This window comes from Coregonus clupeaformis, unplaced genomic scaffold (genome assembly GCF_020615455.1).
Source record: "Coregonus clupeaformis isolate EN_2021a unplaced genomic scaffold, ASM2061545v1 scaf0384, whole genome shotgun sequence".
Lineage (NCBI taxonomy): Eukaryota > Metazoa > Chordata > Actinopteri > Salmoniformes > Salmonidae > Coregonus > Coregonus clupeaformis.
Window position 1 is genome coordinate 95,961 of NW_025533839.1, and position 21,792 is coordinate 117,752.

Genomic DNA, 21,792 nt, shown 5'->3' on the forward strand with positions numbered 1-21,792 from the left:
TCACACCGGGGTGTCTCGTTTTAGTTCGCTGGGGGATGGGGGGATACGGTCTTCCTGCCGGGTGAAGCTGGAAGAGTGGCTGGGTCTGGAGGAGCTCTCCCCAGACTCGGGACCTCGCTGGCGGGCAGGCAGAGTGGAGCAGCGCCCCTTAGCCCTGGAGCCTCCTGGTTCTCTGCTGGGAGGCCCCTTCAGCATGAACAGTTCACTGGGAGACAGGGGCTTGGGAGGGGGGGAGATGGGATTAGGAGGGGGGGCCTGAAGGGTGTTTGTAGGGGAGGGTGAGGGGGGCAGATGGGGTAGAGGTGGAAGGTGGAACTTCGTGAGGCTGGTTGAGTGGCTGGGTCGGGGCCGGCTGTGCCCAGGTTCAAGCCCTCTCTGGTGGGGAGGCAGGGTGGAGCAGCGGCCCTTGGCCCTGGAGGATGCTAGGTCTCTGAGGGGAGGGCCTCTGGGGAACAGCCTGCTATCTGTAGCCTCCAGGCCTGCTGGGTGGGTCTGGGCCAGGGCGGTCTCGGGCGAGGCTGTGTCCCCTGCTGGGGCAGCTGGAGGGCTAGCTGGGTCTGGTGGCTGGTCCTCCTGCTCCTGTGGGGCTGCTCCAGAGACAGGCAGCTCCATGTCAGCTAGGCTCTGGTTCTGGGACGGCTCTGGGTCTGCAGCAAATCAAATACAACTGTATTTAAATGACACTGTACAACAACATAGATATATTAATACAACTGTATTTAAATGACACTGTACAACAACATAGATACACTGCTCAAAAAAATAAAGGGAACACTTAAACAACACAATGTAACTCCAAGTCAATCACACTTCTGTGAAATCAAACTGTCCACTTAGGAAGCAACACTGATTGACAATAAATATCACATGATGTTGTGCAAATGGAATAGACAACAGGTGGAAATTATAGGCAATTAGCAAGACACCCCCAATAAAGGAGTGGTTCTGCAGGTGGTGACCACAGACCACTTCTCAGTTCCTATGCTTCCTGGCTGATGTTTTGGTCACTTTTGAATGCTGGCGGTGCTTTCATTCTAGTGGTCGCATGAGACGGAGTCTACAACCCACACAAGTGGCTCAGGTAGTGCAGCTCATCCAGGATGGCACATCAATGCGAGCTGTGGCAAGAAGGTTTGCTGTGTCTGTCAGCATAGTGTCCAGAGCATGGAGGCGCTACCAGAAGACAGGCCAGTACATCAGGAGACGTGGAGGAGGCCGTAGGAGGGCAACAACCCAGCAGCAGGACCGCTACCTCCTCCTTTGTGCAAGGAGGAGCAGGAGGAGCACTGCCAGAGCCCTGCAAAATGACCTAGCAGGCCACAAATGTGCATGTGTCTGCTCAAACGGTCAGAAACAGACTCCATGAGGGTGGTATGAGGGCCCGACGTCCACAGGTGGGGGTTGTGCTTACAGCCCAACACCGTGCAGGACGTTTGGCATTTGCCAGAGAACACCAAGATTGGCAAATTCGCCACTGGCGCCCTGTGCTCTTCGCAGATGAAAGCAGGTTCACACTGAGCACATGTGACAGACGTGACAGAGTCTGGAGACGCTGTGGAGAACGTTCTGCTGCCTGCAATATCCTCCAGCATGACCGGTTTGGCGGTGGGTCAGTCATGGTGTGGGGTGGCATTTCTTTGGGGGGCCGCACAGCCCTCCATGTGCTCGCCAGAGGTAGCCTGACTGTCATTAGGTACCGAGATGAGATCCTCAGACCCCTTGTGAGACCATATGCTGGTGCGGTTGGCCCTGGGTTCCTCCTAATGCAAGACAATGCTAGACCTCATGTGGCTGGAGTGTGTCAGCAGTTCCTGCAAGAGGGAGGCATTGATGCTATGGACTGGCCCGCCCGTTCCCCAGACCTGAATCCAATTGAGTACATATGGGACATCATGTCTCGCTCCATCCACCAACGCCACGTTGCACCACAGACTGTCCAGGAGTTGGCGGATGCTTTAGTCCAGGTCTGGGAGGAGATCCCTCAGGAGACCATCCGCCACCTCATCAGGAGCATGCCCAGGCGTTGTAGGGAGGTCATACAGGCACGTGGAGGCCACACACACTACTGAGCCTCATTTTGACTTGTTTTAAGGACATTACATCAAATTTGGATCATTCTATAGTGTGGTTTTCCACTTTAATTTTGAGTGTGACTCCAAATCCAGACCTCCATGGGTTGATACATTTGATTTCCATTGATAATTTTTGTGTGATTTTGTTGTCAGCACATTCAACTATGTAAAGAAAAAAATATTTAATAAGATTATTTCATTCAGATCTAGAATGTGTTGTGTTAGTGTTCCCTTTATCTTTTTGAGCAGTGTATATTAATACAGGTGGAAAGTAAAAGATACACTCTTAGAACAAAAAGGTGCTACCTGGAACCAAAAAGGGTTATTCAAAGGGTTCTATGAAGAACCCTTTTTGGTTCCAGATAGAATCCCTTTTGGTTCCATGTAGAACCTTTTCTACAGAGGGTTCTACATGGAACCCAAAAGGGTTCTACCTGGAAACAAAAAGGTCTCTAAATGTAACCAAAAATGGTTATCCTATGGAGACAGCCGAAGGACCCTTTTGGAACCCTTTATTCCTAAGAGTGTTGATTTTAAACCAATTAGTGTTTAAAAATCTGAAACTAGAAAACATGCTTTAGTCATAGGTACCTGACAGACCCAGCAGGTAACTAGGGATTAGGGGTTAGGGGTCATGGTTATTACCTGACAGATACAGCTGCTAACTAGGGGTTAGGGGTCATGGTTATTACCTGACAGATACAGCTGCTAACTAGGGGTTAGGGGTCATGGTTATTACCTGACAGATACAGCTAGTAACTAGGGGTTAGGGGTTAGGGGTCATGGTTATTACCTGACAGATACAGCTGCTAACTAGGGGTTAGGGGTCATGGTTATTACCTGAAAGATACAGCTGCTAACTAGGGGTTAGGGGTCATGGTTATTACCTGACAGATACAGCTGCTAACTAGGGGTTAGGGGTTAGGGTTATTACCTGACAGATACAGCTGCTAACTAGGGGTTAGGGGTCATGGTTATTACCTGAAAGATACAGCTGCTAACTAGGGGTTAGGGGTCATGGTTATTACCTGACAGATACAGCTGCTAACTAGGGGTTAGGGGTTAGGGTTATTACCTGACAGATACAGCTGCTAACTAGGGGTTAGGGGTCATGGTTATTACCTGACAGATACAGCTGCTAACTAAGGGTTATGGGTTAGGGGTTAGGGTTATTACCTGACAGATACAGCTGCTAACTAGGGGTTAGGGGTTAGGGGTTAGGGGTCATGGTTATTACCTGACAGATATAGCTGCTAACTAGGGGTTAGGGGTCAGGGTTATTACCTGACAGATACAGCTGCTAACTAGGGGTTAGGGGTCATGGTTATTACCTGACAGATACAGCTGCTAACTAGGGGTTAGGGGTCATGGTTATTACCTGACAGATACAGCTGCTAACTAGGGGTTAGGGGTCATGGTTATTACCTGACAGATACAGCTGCTAACTAGGGGTTAGGGGTCATGGTTATTACCTGACAGATACAGCTGCTAACTAGGGGTTAGGGGTCATGGTTATTACCTGACAGATACAGCTGCTAACTAGGGGTTAGGGGTCATGGTTATTACCTGACAGATACAGCTGGTAACTAGGGGTTAGGGGTCATGGTTATTACCTGACAGATACAGCTGGTAACTAGGGGTTAGGGGTCATGGTTATTACCTGACAGATACAGCTGCTAACTAGGGGTTAGGGGTCATGGTTATTACCTGACAGATACAGCTGCTAACTAGGGGTTAGGGGTCATGGTTATTACCTGACAGATACAGCTGGTAACTAGGGGTTAGGGGTCATGGTTATTACCTGACAGATACAGCTGCTAACTAGGGGTTAGGGGTCATGGTTATTACCTGACAGATACAGCTGCTAACTAGGGGTTAGGGGTCATGGTTATTACCTGACAGATACAGCTGGTAACTAGGGGTTAGGGGTCATGGTTATTACCTGACAGATACAGCTGCTAACTAGGGGTTAGGGGTCATGGTTATTACCTGACAGATACAGCTGCTAACTAGGGGTTAGGGGTCATGGTTATTACCTGACAGATACAGCTGCTAACTAGGGGTTAGGGGTTAGGGGTTAGGGGTCATGGTTATTACCTGACAGATACAGCTGCTAACTAGGGGTTAGGGGTCATGGTTATTACCTGACAGATACAGCTGCTAACTAGGGGTTAGGGGTCATGGTTATTACCTGACAGATACAGCTGCTAACTAGGGGTTAGGGGTCATGGTTATTACCTGACAGATACAGCTGCTAACTAGGGGTTAGGGGTCATGGTTATTACCTGACAGATACAGCTGCTAACTAAGGGTTATGGGTTAGGGGTTAGGGTTATTACCTGACAGATACAGCTAGTAACTAGGGGTTAGGGGTCATGGTTATTACCTGACAGATACAGCTGGTCCATAACAGAGTCCAGGTCCACAACGGTGACTTCCTCCTGGTTTGGCCCTTCTCCTCCTCTGTCTCCTTCTGCTCCTTCTCCTTCTCCTTCTCCCACTCCTTCACTCTGCTCTCCTACCCCTTCTTCTCTCCCCTCTCCTTCTCCTTCTTTCCCCTCTTCTCCTCTCCCATCTTCTCCTCCTCCTCCTCCTCCTCCTCCTTCTCCTGCTGGGTCAGTGCTATCTGGGTTGTCCATGGTTTGTCCTGATCTGTCCATCTTCTCCTCCTCCTCCTCCTCTTCTCCCACTGCCCCCTCCACCACTATGTCAATGTGTGGTGTGGGGGAGTGGTGTGGAAGTCTGGAGCGTAGGGCCTCCTGTTCATCCTGGACAAGGAACTCCATCAGCAACATGTTCTCTTTCCTGACCTGTTCTCTAAGAGAACGAGGAACATCAGGGATCAACCAGGCCACCAGCATGCTCAGGAACATCGCCAGGTTCTACAAAAGAAAAGTTCTATATTAGAACCATTACAAAAGGTTATATATTAAATACAACATAAAGGTTCTACATTAGAACCATTACAATAGGTTCTACATTAAATACAACAGAAAGGTTCTACATTAAATACAACAGGTTCTACATTAGATACAACAGAAAGGTTCTACATTAGATACAACAGAAAGGTTCTACATTAGATACAACATGTTCTACATTAGATACAACAGGTTATACATTAGATACAACAGGTTATACATTAGATAGAACACGTTCTACATTAGATACAACAGGTTTGACAGCAGAAAGGTTCTACATCAGAAAAGTTATACAATGGATACAACAAACAATTCTACTTTAGATACAACAGGTTATACATTAAATACAAATTAAATGTTCTAAATTAGATATAAGAGGTTCTACATGTAATACAACACAAAGGTTCTACAATAGATACAACACAAAGTTTCTACATTAGATACAACAGGTTCTACAGCAGAAAGGTTCTACATTAGATAAAACAGAAATGCTCTAAATTATATTACAACAAGAAAGGCTCTACATTAGATACAACTGAAAGGTTCTACATTCGATACAACAAAAAGTATCTACATTAGATCCAACATGTTCTACATTATATACATAAGAAAGGTTCTACAATGGAGATACAACAGAACAATTCTACATTAAATATTACAGAAAGGTTCTACATTAGATACAACACAAATGTTCTACATTAGATACAACAGTAAGCTTCTACAGCAGAAAGGTTCTACATTAGATACAAGAGGTTCCACATCAGAAATGTTCTACATTAGATACAATAGGTTCTACATTCTATACAACAGAAAGGTTCTACAATGGAGATACAACAGAACGATTCTACATTAGATACAACAGAGAGGTTCTACATTAAATACAACAAAAAGGTTCTACATTATATACAACAGGTTCTACATTAGATACATCAGAAAGGTTCTACAATGGAGATACAACAGAACGATTCTACATTAGATACAATAGAGAGGTTCTACATTAGATAAAACATTAAGGTTCTACAGCAGAAAGGTTCTACATTTGAAACGACAGGTTCAACAATGGATATAATAGAGTGTTTCTACATTAGATACAACAGGTTCTACATCAGCTAGAACAGGTTATACATTAGATACAACAGGTTCTACATCAGCTAGAACAGGTTCTACATTAGATACAACAGGTTATACATTAGATACAACAGGTTATACATCAGATACAACAGGTTCTACATCAGCTAGAACAGGTTCTACATTAGATACAACAGGTTATACACTAGATACAACAAGTTATACATTAGATACATCAGGTTATACATTAGATACAACAGGTTATACATTAGATACAACAGAAAGGTTCTACATTAGATACAACAGAAAGGTTCTACATTAGATACAACATTAAGGTTCTACAGCAGAAAGGTTCTACATTTGAAACGACAGGTTCAACAATGGATATAATAGAGTGTTTCTACATTAGATACAACAGGTTCTACATCAGCTAGAACAGGTTCTGCATTAGATACAACATGTTATACATCAGATACAACAGGTTCTACATCAGCTAGAACAGGTTCTACATTAGATACAACAGGTTATACATTAGATACAACAGGTTATACATTAGATACAACAGGTTATACATTAGATACAACAGGTTGTACATTAGATACAACAGGTTCTACATTAGATACAACAGGTTCTACACTAGATACAACAGGTTCTACACTAGATACAACAGGTTCTACACTAGATACAACAGGTTATACACTAGATACAACAGGTTATACATTAGATACAACAGGTTATACATTAGATACAACAGGTTATACATTAGATACAACAGGTTATACACTAGATACAACAGGTTCTACACTAGATACAACAGGTTCTACACTAGATACAACAGGTTCTACACTAGATACAACAGGTTATACATTAGATACAACAGGTTATACATTAGGTAAAACAGGTTCTACACTAGATACAACAGGTTCTACACTAGATACAACAGGTTATACATTAGATACAACATGTTCTAAAGCAGAAAGGATCTACATTAGATACAACAGGTTATACACTAGATACAACATGTTATACATTAGATACAACAGGTTATACATTAGATACAACAGGTTATACATTAGATACAACAGGTTATACATTAGGTACAACAGGTTCTACACTAGATACAACAGGTTCTACACTAGATACAACAGGTTATACATTAGATACAACAGGTTATACATTAGATACAACATGTTCTAAAGCAGAAATGATCTACATTAGATACAACAGGTTATACATTAGATACAACAGGTTATACATTAGATACAACAGGTTCTACACTAGATACAACAGGTTCTACACTAGATACAACAGGTTATACATTAGATACAACAGGTTCTACACTAGATACAACAGGTTCTACACTAGATACAACAGGTTCTACACTAGATACAACAGGTTCTACACTAGATACAACAGGTTCTACACTAGATACAACAGGTTATACATCAGATACAACAGGTTATACACTAGATACAACAGGTTATACATCAGATACAACAGGTTATACACTAGGTACAACAGGTTATACACTAGATACAACAGGTTCTACACTAGATACAACAGGTTCTACACTAGATACAACAGGTTATACATTAGATACAACAGGTTATACACTAGATACAACAGGTTCTACACTAGATACAACAGGTTATACATTAGGTACAACAGGTTCTACACTAGATACAACAGGTTATACATTAGGTACAACAGGTTCTACACTAGATACAACAGGTTCTACACTAGATACAACAGGTTATACATTAGATACAACAGGTTATACATTAGATACAACAGGTTATACACTAGATACAACAGGTTCTACATTAGATACAACAGGTTATACATTAGGTACAACAGGTTATACACTAGATACAACAGGTTATACACTAGATACAACAGGTTATACATTAGATACAACAGGTTATACATCAGCTAGAAAAAAAAGGGTTAAAAATTTGATACAACAGGTTATACAAAAAGGTTAAAAATTAGATACGAGGTTCTACATTAGATACATCAGAATCGTTTCTACATTAAATACAACAAAAAGGTTCTACATTAGATTAAAGAGGTTATAAATTAGAAAAAACAAAGGTTTTACATTAGATACAACAGATTATTATTATATATTATATCTAACAGAAAGGTTCTAAATTTGATACAACAGGTTCTAAAGCAGAAAAGTGCTACATTAGATACAACAGAAAGGTTCTATATTAGATGCAACAGAAATGTTCTACATTACATATTATAGAAAGGTTCTACATTAGATACAACAAAAAGGTTCTACATTAGACACAACATGTTCTACACTAGGTACAACAGAAATGTTCTACATTAGACACAACATGTTCTACACTAGGTACAACAGAAAGGTTCTACATTAGACACAACATGTTCTACACTAGGTACAACAGAAAGGTTCTACATTAGTTAAAACAGAATGGTTCTACGTTGGCTACAACAGAAATGTTCTAAATTAGATACAATATAAAAGGTTCTACATTAGATATAACAGGAAGATTATACATTAGAAACAACAGAAAGGTTCTACAACAGAAAGGATCTACATTAGATACAACATGTTCTAAAGCAGAAAGGATCTACATTAGATACAACAGGTTATACACTAGATACAACAGGTTATACATTAGATACAACAGGTTCTACACTAGATACAACAGGTTCTACACTAGATACAACAGGTTATACACTAGATACAACAGGTTATACACTAGATACAACAGGTTATACACTAGATACAACAGGTTCTACATTAGATACAACAGGTTATACATTAGATACAACAGGTTATACATTAGATACAACAGGTTATACATTAGATACAACAGGTTATACACTAGATACAACAGGTTCTACATTAGATACAACAGGTTATACATTAGGTACAACAGGTTATACACTAGATACAACAGGTTATACACTAGATACAACAGGTTATACATTAGATACAACAGGTTATACATCAGCTAGAAAAAAAAGGGTTAAAAATTTGATACAACAGGTTATACAAAAAGGTTAAAAATTAGATACGAGGTTCTACATTAGATACATCAGAATCGTTCTACATTAAATACAACAAAAAGGTTCTACATTAGATTAAAGAGGTTATAAATTAGAAAAAACAAAGGTTTTACATTAGATACAACAGATTATTATTATATATTATATCTAACAGAAAGGTTCTAAATTTGATACAACAGGTTCTAAAGCAGAAAAGTGCTACATTAGATACAACAGAAAGGTTCTATATTAGATGCAACAGAAATGTTCTACATTACATATTATAGAAAGGTTCTACATTAGATACAACAAAAAGGTTCTACATTAGACACAACATGTTCTACACTAGGTACAACAGAAATGTTCTACATTAGACACAACATGTTCTACACTAGGTACAACAGAAAGGTTCTACATTAGACACAACATGTTCTACACTAGGTACAACAGAAAGGTTCTACATTAGTTAAAACAGAATGGTTCTACGTTGGCTACAACAGAAATGTTCTAAATTAGATACAATATAAAAGGTTCTACATTAGATATAACAGGAAGATTATACATTAGAAACAACAGAAAGGTTCTACAACAGAAATGATCTACATTAGATACAACATGTTCTAAAGCAGAAAGGATCTACATTAGATACAACAGGTTATACACTAGATACAACAGGTTATACATTAGATACAACAGGTTCTACACTAGATACAACAGGTTCTACACTAGATACAACAGGTTATACACTAGATACAACAGGTTATACACTAGATACAACAGGTTCTACATTAGATACAACAGGTTATACATCAGCTAGAAAAAAAGGGTTAAAAATTAGATACAACAGGTTATACAAAAAGGTTAAAAATTAGATACGAGGTTCTACATTAGATACATCAGAATCGTTCTACATTAAATACAACAAAAAGGTTCTACATTAGATTAAAGAGGTTATAAATTAGATAAAACAAAGGTTGTACATTAGATACAAGAGATTATTAATATATATTATATCTAACAGAAAGGTTCTAAATTTGATACAACAGGTTCTAAAGCAGAAAAGTGCTACATTATATACAATAGAAAGGTTCTACATTAGATACAACAGGTTCTACATCAGCTAGAACAGGTTCTACATTAGATACAACAGAAAGGTTCTATATTAGATGCAACAGAAATGTTCTACATTACATATTATAGAAAGGTTCTACATTAGATACAACAAAAAGATTCTACATTAGACACAACATGTTCTACACTAGGTACAACAGAAGGGTTCTACATTAGTTAAAACAGAATGGTTCTACGTTGGCTACAACAGAAATGTTCTAAATTAGATACAATATAAAGGTTCTACATTAGATATAACAGGAAGATTATACATTAGAAAATACAGAAAGGTTCTACAACAGAAAGGATCTACATTAGATACAACATGTTCTAAAGCAGAAATGTTCTACATTAGATACAACAGAAAGGTTTGACAATAGATACAACAGAAAGGTTTTACATTAGATACAACAGATTCTACATTAAATACAAGAGAACGGTTATAAATTAGATACAAGAGGTTCTACATTCGATACATCAGAAATGTTCTACATTAAATACAACATAACGGTTCTACATTAGATACAACATAACCTTTCTACATAATATATATCACATATTACATAAAACAAAACTATTCTACATTAAATACAACAGGTTAGGGTTACAACAGGTTCTACATTAGATACAACAGAAAGGTTTTACATCAGATACAACAGATTCTACATTAGATATCTGTCACGATCGTCGACTGAAAACACGGACCAAGGCGCAGCGTGATAAGTGTACATTTTATTTAACGTACTCAACACACGATCAAAAACAACAAACCAAACGATACGTGAAGTCCTAGGTTAACACCAAAACAAACCTTACGGAACAAGATCCCACAAATACTAGTGCAACACAGGCTGCCTAAGTATTGACCCCAATCAGAGACAACGAGCTACAGCTGCCTCTGATTGGGAACCACCCTGGCCAACATAGATCTAAACGATCTAGAACGAAAACATAGAAAAACTAAACAAAGCAAATCCACACCCTGGCTCAACATTTAAGAGTCCCCAGAACCAGGGCGTGACAGTACCCCCCCAAAGGCGCGGACTGCGACCGCGCCACACAAACACAAGAGGGTAGGGGCCGGGTGGGCATTCCGCCTCGGAGGCGGATCCGGGCGTGACCACCACTCTCTCTCCACCCCCCCGTTGCGCCCCTGATCTGGTCTGGCCCCGCTGGCCGGAGCTGGACTGGACACCGGTGGAGTGGATTGCTCTGGCTCCGGAGTGGAGCAGCTGACCAGAGTTGGACCGGACCCCGGTGGAGCGGATTGCTCTGGCTCCGGAGTGGAGCAGCTGACCAGAGTTGGACCGGACCCCGGTGGAGCGGATTGCTCTGGCTCCGGAGTGGAGCAGCTGACCAGAGTTGGACCGGACCCCGGTGGAGCGGATTGCTCTGGCTCGGAGTGGAGCAGCTGACCAGAGTTGGACCCGGACCCCGGTGGAGCGGATTGCTCTGGCTCCGGAGTGGAGCAGCTGACCAGAGTTGGACCCGGACCCCGGTGGAGCGGATTGCTCTGGCTCCGGAGTGGAGCAGCTGACCAGAGTTGGACCGGACCCCGGTGGAGCGGATTGCTCTGGCTCCCGGAGTGGAGCAGCTGACCAGAGTTGGACCGGACCCCGGTGGAGTGGACTGCTCTGGCTCCCGGAGTGGAGCAGCTGACCAGAGTTGGACCGGACCCCGGTGGAGCGGATTGCTCTGGCTCCGAGTGGAGCAGCTGACCAGAGTTGGACCGGACCCCGGTGGAGCAGATTGCTCTGGCTCGGAGTGGAGCAGCTGACCAGAGTTGGACCGGACCCGGTGGAGCGGATTGCTCTGGCTCCGGAGTGGAGCAGCTGACCAGAGTTGGACCGGACCCCGGTGGAGCGGATTGCTCTGGCTCGGAGTGGAGCAGCTGACCAGAGTTGGACCGGACCCCGGTGGAGCGGATTGCTCTGGCTCCGGAGTGGAGCAGCTGACCAGAGTTGGACCGGACCCCGGTGGAGCGGATTGCTCTGGCTCCGGAGTGGAGCAGCTGACCAGAGTTGGACCGGACCCCGGTGGAGTGGATTGCTCTGGCTCCGGAGTGGAGCAGCTGACCAGAGTTGGACCGGACCCCGGTGGAGCGGATTGCTCTGGCTCCGGAGTGGAGCAGCTGACCAGAGTTGGACCGGACCCCGGTGGAGCGGATTGCTCTGGCTCCGGAGTGGAGCAGCTGACCGGTGGAACAGGCACGGACCGTGCCGGACTGGACACACGCACCACTGGCTTGGTGCGGGGAGCAGGAACGGGCCGGACCGGGCTGACGACGCGCACCACTGGCTTGGTGCGGGGAGCAGGAACGGGCCGGACCGGGCTGATGACGCGCACCACTGGCTTGGTGCGGGGAGCAGGAACAGGCCGGACCGGGCTGACGACGCGCACCACTGGCTTGGTGCGCGGGAGCAGGAACGGGCCGGACCGGCTGACGACGCGCACCACTGGCTTGGTGCGGGGAGCAGGAACGGGCCGGACCGGGCTGACGACGCGCACCACTGGCTTGGTGCGGGGAGCAGGAACGGGCCGGACCGGGCTGACGACGCACACCACTGGCTTGGTGCGGGGAGCAGGAACGGGCCGGACCGGGCTGATGACGCGCACCACTGGCTTGGTGCGAGGGACAGGAACAGGCCGGACCGGGCTGGCGACGCGCACCACTGGTTTGGTGCGAGGGGCAGGAACAGGCTGGACCGGGCTGGCGACGCGCACCACAGGCTTGGTGCGAGGGACAGGAACAGGCCGGACCGGGCTGGCGACGCGCACCACTGGTTTGGTGCGAGGGGCAGGAACAGACCGGGCTGGCGACGCGCACCACTGTCTTGGTGCGTGGGACAGGAACAGGCTGGACCGGGCTGGCGACGCGCACCACTGGTTTGGTGCGAGGGGCAGGAACAGGCCGGACCAGGCTGGCGACGCGTACCACTGGCTTGGTGCGTGGGACAGGAACAGGCCGGACGGGCTGGCGACACAAACCACAGGCTTGGTGCGAGGGACAGGAACAGGCCGGACCGGACTGTGGAGGCGGACTGGAGGTCAGGAGCGGAGCGCTGACACAACCCGTCCTGGCTGAATGCCTATTTCCGCACAATATTTGTGAGGCATCAGCACAGGACGTACAGGGCTGTGCACTCGTACTGGCGCTACAGCACCTGGCACTGGCGCAGGATATCCGGGACTGTGGAGGCGGACTGGAGGTCTGGAGCGGAGAGCTGACACAACCCGTCCTGGCTGAATGCCTATTTCCGCACAATATGTGTGAGGCATCAGCACAGGACGTACAGGGCTGTGCACTCGTACTGGCGCTACAGCACGTGGCACTGGCGCAGGATATCCGGGACCGAGGAGGGGTACTGGAGGCCACGAGCGTTGAGCCGGCACACCCCGTCCTGGCTGCATTCCCACCTTAGCACGACACGTGCGTGGTGCTAGCACAGGACGTACAGGACTGTGCCGGAACACTCGCGGCACAGTACGTGGCTCCGCATAACACGGAGCCTTCCCAGTCTCACGCTTCCTAGCCTGAGTACGTGGAGTTGGCTCTGCTCTACCTCTAGGTTCCGCCAACCACCCTTTTAGCCCCCCCAAAATGTTTTATTGGGGCTGTCTCTCGGGCTTCCTCCTCGGCCGGTACCCTCTGCGTTGCCGCTGCTCCTCTCTGTAGCGCGCCTCCACAGTCTCCTCTCCTGCCTGGGCATTCACCTTTGCCCGCGAATATCTCCTCCCAAGACCACCATTTGCCCACCTGGGACATCGCCATCTTCTCCTCCTGGGCACGCTGCTTGGTCCTCTTATGGTGGGATCTTCTGTCACGATCGTCGACTGAAGACACGGACCAAGGCGCAGCGTGATAAGCGTACATACTTTAATTGTACTACACAAACAAAACAATAAACCAAACGATACGTGAAGTCCTAGGTTAATACAAAACAAACCTTACGGAACAAGATCCCACAAAGAATAGTGCAAAACAGGCTGCCTAAATATGGTCCCCAATCAGAGACAACGAGCTACAGCTGCCTCTGATTGGGAACCACCCCGGCCAACATAGATCAAAACGATCTAGAACGAAAACATAGAAAAACTAAACATAGAAAAATCCACACCCTGGCTCAACCTTTAAGAGTCCTCAGAGCCAGGGCGTGACAATATCACAGAAAGGTTCTGAATTAGATAAACAGGTTCTACAGCAGAAAGTTTCTACATTAGATACAACAGAAAGGTTCTACATGAGATACAACCGGTTCTACATCAGATACAACAGAATGGTTCTACATTAGATACAACAGAATCTACGGCAGAAAGGTTCTACATTGGATACAAGAGGTTATATAGCAGAAATGTTTTACATTAGATACAACAGCAAGGTTCTACATTGGATACAACAGAAAGGTTCTACATAAGATACAACAGAAAGGTTCTACACTAGATACATCAGAATGGTTGAATCATCAGCATACATGGACACACATTCTTTGTTTAATGCCAGTGGCAGGTCATTGGTAAAAATAGAAAAGAGTAGAGGGCCTAGAGAGCTGCCCTGCGGTACACCACACTTTACATGTTTGACATTAGAGAAGCTTCCATTGAAGAAAACCCTTTGAGTTCTGTTAGATAGATAGCTCTGAATCCACGATATGGCAGAGGTTGAAAAGCCTTAACACAAGCTTTTCCAACAGGTTATGGTCAATAATATCAAAGGCTGCACTGAAATCTAACAGTACAGCTCCCACAATCTTCTTATTATCAATTTCTTTTAACCAATCATCAGTCATTTGTGTCAGTGCAGTACATGTTGAGTGCCCTTCTCTATAAGCATGTTGAAAGTCTGTTGTTAATTAGTTTACAGAGAAATAGCATTGTATTTGGTCAAATAATTTTTTCCAACAGTTTGCTGAGATCTGGCAGCAAGCTGATAGGTCTGCTGTTAGAACCAGTAAAGGCTGCTTTACCACTCTTGGGTAGCGGAATTACTTTGGCTTCTCTCCAGGCCTGAGGACAAAGACTTTCCTCTAGGCTCAGATTAAAGATATGACAGATAGGAGTGGCCATAGAGTCAGCTACCATCCTCAATAGGTACAATGGAAAGGTTTTACATTTGATACAACAGAAAGGTTCTACATTAGATAAAACAGGTTTTTCAAAGAAAGGTTCTACATTAGATACAACAGAAAGGTTCTACATTAGATAAAACAGGTTTTTCAAAGAAAGGTTCTACATTAGATACAACAGAAATGTTCTACATGAGATAAAAACAGGTTTTTCAACATAAAGGTTCTACATGAGATACAACATTAAGGTTCTACATTAGATGCAACAGCTTTTTCAATATTAAGGTTTTACATTAGATACAATAGGTTTTTCAACAGAAAGGTTCTACATTAGATACAACAGCTTTTTCAACATTAAGGTTCTACATTAGATGCAACACTGTTTTCACAACAGGTTTTTCAACAGAAAGGTTCTACATTATGATACAACAGAACATTAAACGTATACCGCCCCCTTCACCACTTTCAGCGTACAGGCTTTGGATTGATGATGAGGTCAGGGATTGGGGTCAGAAGTCAGGGGTGGATTGATACTGAGGTCAGGGGTTAGGTGTGGTCTGTACCTGAAAGAAGATGACAAAGGCCAATCGAGCTGCCAGGACAGACCAGTACTGTTTAGAGAAGGAGTAGGGCTGAGCTCCCCATGGTGGATCTCTGTAGTCTTTATATCTGATGGACAGAGAGACAGAGAGCTCAGGGTTAGAGGTCAGGGTTAGAGGTTAGAGGTCAGGGTTAGAGGTCAGGGTTAGAGGTCAGGGTTAGAGGTTAGAGATCAGGGTTAGAGGTCAGGGTTAGAGGTCAGGGTTAGAGGTCAGGGTTAGAGGTCAGGGTTAGAGGTCAGGGTTAGAGGTCAGGGTTAGAGGTTAGAGATCAGGGTTAGAGGTCAGGGTTAGAGGTCAGGGTTAGAGGTTAGAGGTCAGGGTTAGAGGTCAGGGTTAGAGGTTAGAGATCAGGGTTAGAGGTCAGGGTTAGAGGTCAGGGTTAGAGGTCAGGGTTAGAGGTCAGGGTTAGAGGTCAGGGTTAGAGGTTAGAGATCAGGGTTAGAGGTCAGGGTTAGAGGTCAGGGTTAGAGGTCAGGGTTAGAGGTCAGGGTTAGAGGATAGAGATCAGGGTTAGAGGTCAGGGTTAGAGGTCAGGGTTAGAGGTCAGGGTTAGAGGTTAGAGGTCAGGGTTAGAGGTCAGGGTTAGAGGTCAGGGTTAGAGGTTAGAGATCAGGGTTAGAGGTCAGGGTTAGAGATCAGGGTTAGAGATCAGGGTTAGAGGTCAGGGTTAGAGGATAGAGATCAGGGTTAGAGGTCAGGGTTAGAGGTCAGGGTTAGAGGTCAGGGTTAGAGGTCAGGGTTAGAGGATAGAGATCAGGGTTAGAGGTCAGGGTTAGAGGTCAGGGTTAGAGGTCAGGGTTAGAGGTCAGGGTTAGAGATCAGGGTTAGAGGATAGAGATCAGGGTTAGAGGTCAGGGTTAGAGGTCAGGGTTAGAGGTCAGGGTTAGAGGTCAGGGTTAGAGGTCAGGGTTAGAGGTCAGGGTTAGAGGTCAGGGTTAGAGGTCAGGGTTAGAGGTCAGGGTTAGAGGATAGAGATCAGGGTTCGAGATCAGGGTTAGAGGTCAGGGTTAGAGGTTAGAGGTCAGGGTTAGAGGTCAGGGTTAGAGGTCAGGGTTAGAGGTTAGAGGTCAGGGTTAGAGGTCAGGGTTAGAGGTTAGAGATCAGGGTTAGAGGTCAGGGTTAGAGGTCAGGGTTAGAGGTCAGGGTTAGAGGTCAGGGTTAGAGGATAGAGATCAGGGTTAGAGGTCAGGGTTAGAGGTCAGGGTTAGAGGTCAGGGTTAGAGGTCAGGGTTAGAGGTCAGGGTTAGAGGTCAGGGTTAGAGGATAGAGATCAGGGTTAGAGGTCAGGGTTAGAGGTCAGGGTTAGAGGTTAGAGGTCAGGGTTAGAGGTTAGAGATCAGGGTTAGAGGTCAGGGTTAGAGGTTAGAGGTCAGGGTTAGAGGATTGAGTTCAGGGTTAGAGGTCAGGGTTAGAGGTTAGAGGTCAGGGTTAGAGGATAGAGGTCAGGGTTAGAGATCAGGGTTAGAGGTCAGGGTTAGAGGTCAGGGTTAGAGGTCAGGGTTAGAGGATAGAGGTCAGGGTTAGAGGTCAGGGTTAGAGGTCAGGGTTAGAGGATAGAGGTCAGGGTTAGAGGTCAGGGTTAGAGGATAGAGATCAGGGTTAGAGGTCAGGGTTAGAGGTCAGGGTTAGAGGTCAGGGTTAGAGGTCAGGGTTAGAGGTCAGAGGTCAGGGTTAGAGGTCAGGGTTAGAGGTCAGGGTTAGAGGTCAGGGTTAGAGGTCAGGGTTAGAGGTCAGGGTTAGAGGTCAGGGTTAGAGGTCAGGGTTAGAGGTCAGGGTTAGAGGTCAGGGTTAGAGGATAGAGATCAGGGTTAGAGGTCATGGTTAGAGGTCAGGGTTAGAGGTTAGAGGTTAGAGGTCAGGGTTAGAGGTCAGGGTTAGAGGTTAGAGGTCAGGGTTAGAGGTCAGGGTTAGAGGTCAGGGTTAGAGGATAGATGTTATAGATCAGAGTTATTGTTACCTGCATATGGTGACTCCAGTAAATAGTGTTGAGGAGGGGGAGGAATCAGCCTCAAAGTTGGACACGTTAAAGTAGGACAGGGAGTGTTCTGTGAATCCGTGCATGCTGCCTGTCTGACTGTACATGTACTGGTACACCGTCCGAGGAATGAAGTCCGACGTGAACGAGATCACAAACGCCTGAAGAAGAGAGCAACAAACCGATTGACTAGCTGAATACCAGGTCTCTCCCTCCCTCTTTTTCCCTCTCCCTCCCCCCCTCTCTCTCTCTCAATTCAAAGGGCTTTATTGGCATGGGAAACATATGTTTACGTTGCCAAAGCAAGTGGAATAGACAATAAACAAAAGGGAAATAAACAAGGGAAACATTAGTAAACATTACAGTCAGAAAGGCTTTAACAGAATATAGACGTTTCAATATCAGATACACACACACACACACACACACACACACACAAAGTAAAGGATATCTCACCAAAATAACTCATTATTTACAGATACACACACACGCGCGCCCACACACACAAACACACACACACAGAGACTTACATTTGTAATGACAGAAAACTTGCTGATTCCACTGAGAATGTTGAACCAAATTCCTGGAGACAGCATGTATGTGATAGAGTGACAGAGAAGGAGAGGAGGAATGTGACAGAGAAAAATGAGGAATGTGACAGAGAAAGAGAGAAGGAGGAATGTGACAGAGAAAGAGAAGAGGCGGAATGTGACAGAGAAAGAGAGAAGGAGGAATGTGACAGAGAAAGAGAGAAGGAGGAATGTGACAGAGAAAGAGAGAAGGAGGAATGTGACAGAGAAAGAGAAGAGGAGGAATGTGACAGAGAAAGAGGAGAAGGAGGAATGTGACAGAGAAAGAGAGAAGGAGGAATGTGACAGAGAAAGAGAGAAGGAGGAATGTGACAGAGAAAGAGAAGAGGAGGAATGTGACAGAGAAAGAGGAGAAGGAGGAATGTGACAGAGAAAGAGAGAAGGAGGAATGTGACAGAGAAAGAGAGAAGGAGGAATGTGACAGAGAAAGAGAAGAGGAGGAATGTGACAGAGAAAGAGAAGAGGAGGAATGTGACAGAGAAAGAGAGAAGGAGGAATGTGACAGAGAAAGAGGAGAGGAGGAATGTGACAGAGAAAGAGGAGAAGGAGGAATGTGACAGAGAAAGAGGAGAAGGAGGAATGTGACAGAGAAAGAGGAGAAGGAGGAATGTGACAGAGAAAGAGAAGAGGAGGAATGTGACAGAGAAGAGGAGGAGGAATGTGACAGAGAAAGAGAGAAGGAGGAATGTGACAGAGAAAGAGGAGAAGGAGGAATGTGACAGAGAAAGAGGAGAAGGAGGAATGTGACAGAGAAAGAGAAGAGGAGGAATGTGACAGAGAAGAAGATGAGGAATGTGACAGAGAAAGAGAGAAGGAGGAATGTGACAGAGAAAGAGAGAAGGAGGAATGTGACAGAGAAAGAGAGAAGGAGGAATGTGACAGAGAAAGAAGATGAGGAATGTGACAGAGAAAGAGAAGAGGAGGAATGTGACAGAGAAGAAGATGAGGAATGTGACAGAGAAAGAGAGAAGGAGGAATGTGACAGAGAAAGAGAGAAGTAGGAATGTGACAGAGAAAGAGAGAAGGAGGAATGTGACAGAGAAAGAGAGAAGGAGGAAAGTGACAGAGAAAGAGAAGAGGAGGAATGTGACAGAGAAAGAGAGAAGGAGGAATGTGACAGAGAAAGAGAAGAGGAGCAATGTGACAGAGAAAGAGAGAAGGAGGAATGTGACAGAGAAAGAGAAGAGGAGCAATGTGACAGAGAAAGAGAGAAGGAGGAATGTGACAGAGAAAGAGAGAAGGAGGAATGTGACAGAGAAAGAGAAGAGGAGCAATGTGACAGAGAAAGAGAGAAGGAGGAATGTGACAGAGAAAGAGAAGAGGAGCAATGTGACAGAGAAAGAGAGAAGGAGGAATGTGACAGAGAAAGAGAGAAGGAGGAATGTGACAGAGAAAGAGAGAAGGAGGAATGTGACAGAGAAAGAGAGAAGGAGGAATGTGACAGAGAAAGAGAGAAGGAGGAATGTGACAGAGAAAGAGAGAAGGAGGAATGTGACAGAGGAGAAGAGGAGGAAAACTCTTAAGGATAGTCTAGAACACACTCAGAGTAAAGCTCTTAAGAATAGTCTAGAACACACTCAGAGTAAAACTCTTAAGGATAGTCTAGAACACACTCATACAGAGATTGTGTTATGGGTTGAAGTTGTGCTATTGTGGTTCTCGTATGGTTACGTCATTAAGTTGCGGTTGATTGTGTTGTGGTTGTGTTGTGGTTTTGTAGTGTTGTGTAGTGTTGTGGTTGTGTTGTGGTTGTGGTTGTGTTGTGGTTTTGTTTAGTGGTTGTGTTGTGGTTGTGTAGTGGTTGTGTTGTGGTTGTTTAGTGGTTGTTTAGTGGTTGTTTAGTGGTTTTGTTGTGGTTGTGTAGTGGTTGTGTAGTGGTTGTGTTGTGGTTGTGTTGTGGTTTTGTAGTGTTGTGTAGTGGTTGTGTTGTGGTTGTGTTGTGGTTGTGTAGTGGTTGTGTTGAGGTTGTGTAGTGGTTGTGTAGTGGTTGTGTTGTGGTTGTGTAGTGGTTGTGTAGTGGTTGTGTTGTGGTTTTGTAGTGGTTGTGTTGTGGTTGTGTTGTGGTTTTGTAGTGTTGTGTAGTGTTTTTTTTGTGGTTGTGTTGTGGTTGTATAGTGGTTGTGTTGTGGTTGTGTTGTGGTTGTGTTGTGGTTGGGTTGTGGTTGTGTTGTGGTTGTGTTGTGGTTGTGTAGTGGTTGTGTTGTGGTTGTGTTGTGGTTGTGTAGTGGTTGTATTGTGGTTGTGTAGTGGTTGTGTTGTGGTTGTGTAGTGGTTGTGTAGAGGGTGTGTTGTGGTTGTGTTGTGGTTGTGTAGTGGTTGTGTTGTGTTGTGGTTGTGTTGTGGTTGTGTTGTGGTTGTGTAGTGGTTGTGTTGTGGTTGTGTTGTGGTTGTGTTGTGGTTGGGTTCTGGTCAGTACCTATGTCTGGGCGGCGCACGGTTACGTGGTTACGTCATTAAGTTGCGGTTGATTGTGTTGTGGTTGTGTTGTGGTTTTGTAGTGTTGTGTAGTGTAGTGGTTTTGTTGTGGTTGTGTTGTGGGTGTGGTTGTGTTGTGGTTTTGTTTAGTGGTTGTGTTGTGGTTGTGTAGTGGTTTTGGTTGTTTAGTGGTTGTTTAGTGGTTGTTTAGTGGTTGTGTTGTAGTTGTGTTGTGGTTGTGTAGTGGTTGTGTAGTGGTTGTGTTGTGGTTTTGTAGTGTTGTGTAGTGGTTGTGTTGTGGTTGTGTTGTGGTTGTGTTGTGGTTGTGTTGTGGTTGTGTAGTGGTTGTGTTGTGGTTGTTTAGTGGTTGTGTTGTGGTTGTGTAGTGGTTGTGTAGTGGTTGTGTTGTGGTTTTGTAGTGGTTGTGTTGTGGTTGTGTTGTGGTTGTGTTGTGGTTGTGTTGTGGTTGTGTAGTGGTTGTGTTGAGGCTGTGTAGTGGTTGTGTAGTGGTTGTGTTGTGGTTGTTTAGTGGTTGTGTTGTGGTTGTGTAGTGGTTGTGTAGTGGTTGTGTTGTGGTTTTGTAGTGGTTGTGTTGTGGTTGTGTTGTGGTTTTGTAGTGTTGTGTAGTGGTTTTGTTGTGGTTGTGTTGTGGTTGTATAGTGGTTGTGTTGTGGTTGTGTTGTGGTTGTGTTGTGGTTGTGTAGTGGTTGTGTAGTGGTTGGGTTGTGGTTGGGTTGTGGTTGTGTTGTGGTTGTGTTGTGGTTGTGTAGTGGTTGTGTTGTGGTTGTGTTGTGGTTGTGTAGTGGTTGTATTGTGGTTGTGTTGTGGTAGTGTAGTGGTTGTGTTGTGGTTGTGTAGTGGTTGTGTAGTGGTTGTGTTCTGGTTGTGTTGTGGTTGTGTAGTGGTTGTGTTGTGGTTGTGTTGTGGTTGTGTTGTGGTTGTGTAGTGGTTGTGT

The 21,792-nt window shown here is 44.9% G+C and overlaps 1 protein-coding gene across 1 annotated transcript in view; it reads right to left on the minus strand.

Moving 5' to 3' along the window:
• Positions 1 to 21,792, minus strand: part of LOC121555626 (anoctamin-1-like) — a 252,274-nt gene continuing 230,482 nt past the window's right edge. The window contains exons 23-28 of the mRNA XM_045215172.1: positions 18,363 to 18,415; positions 17,815 to 17,993; positions 15,819 to 15,924; positions 4,636 to 4,954; positions 4,459 to 4,554; positions 1 to 647 (exon numbers count right to left, since the gene is read on the minus strand). Of these exons, the coding sequence (XP_045071107.1) occupies positions 1 to 647; positions 4,459 to 4,554; positions 4,636 to 4,954; positions 15,819 to 15,924; positions 17,815 to 17,993; positions 18,363 to 18,415 (1,400 nt within the window). The remainder of the gene's footprint in view (positions 648 to 4,458; positions 4,555 to 4,635; positions 4,955 to 15,818; positions 15,925 to 17,814; positions 17,994 to 18,362; positions 18,416 to 21,792) is intronic.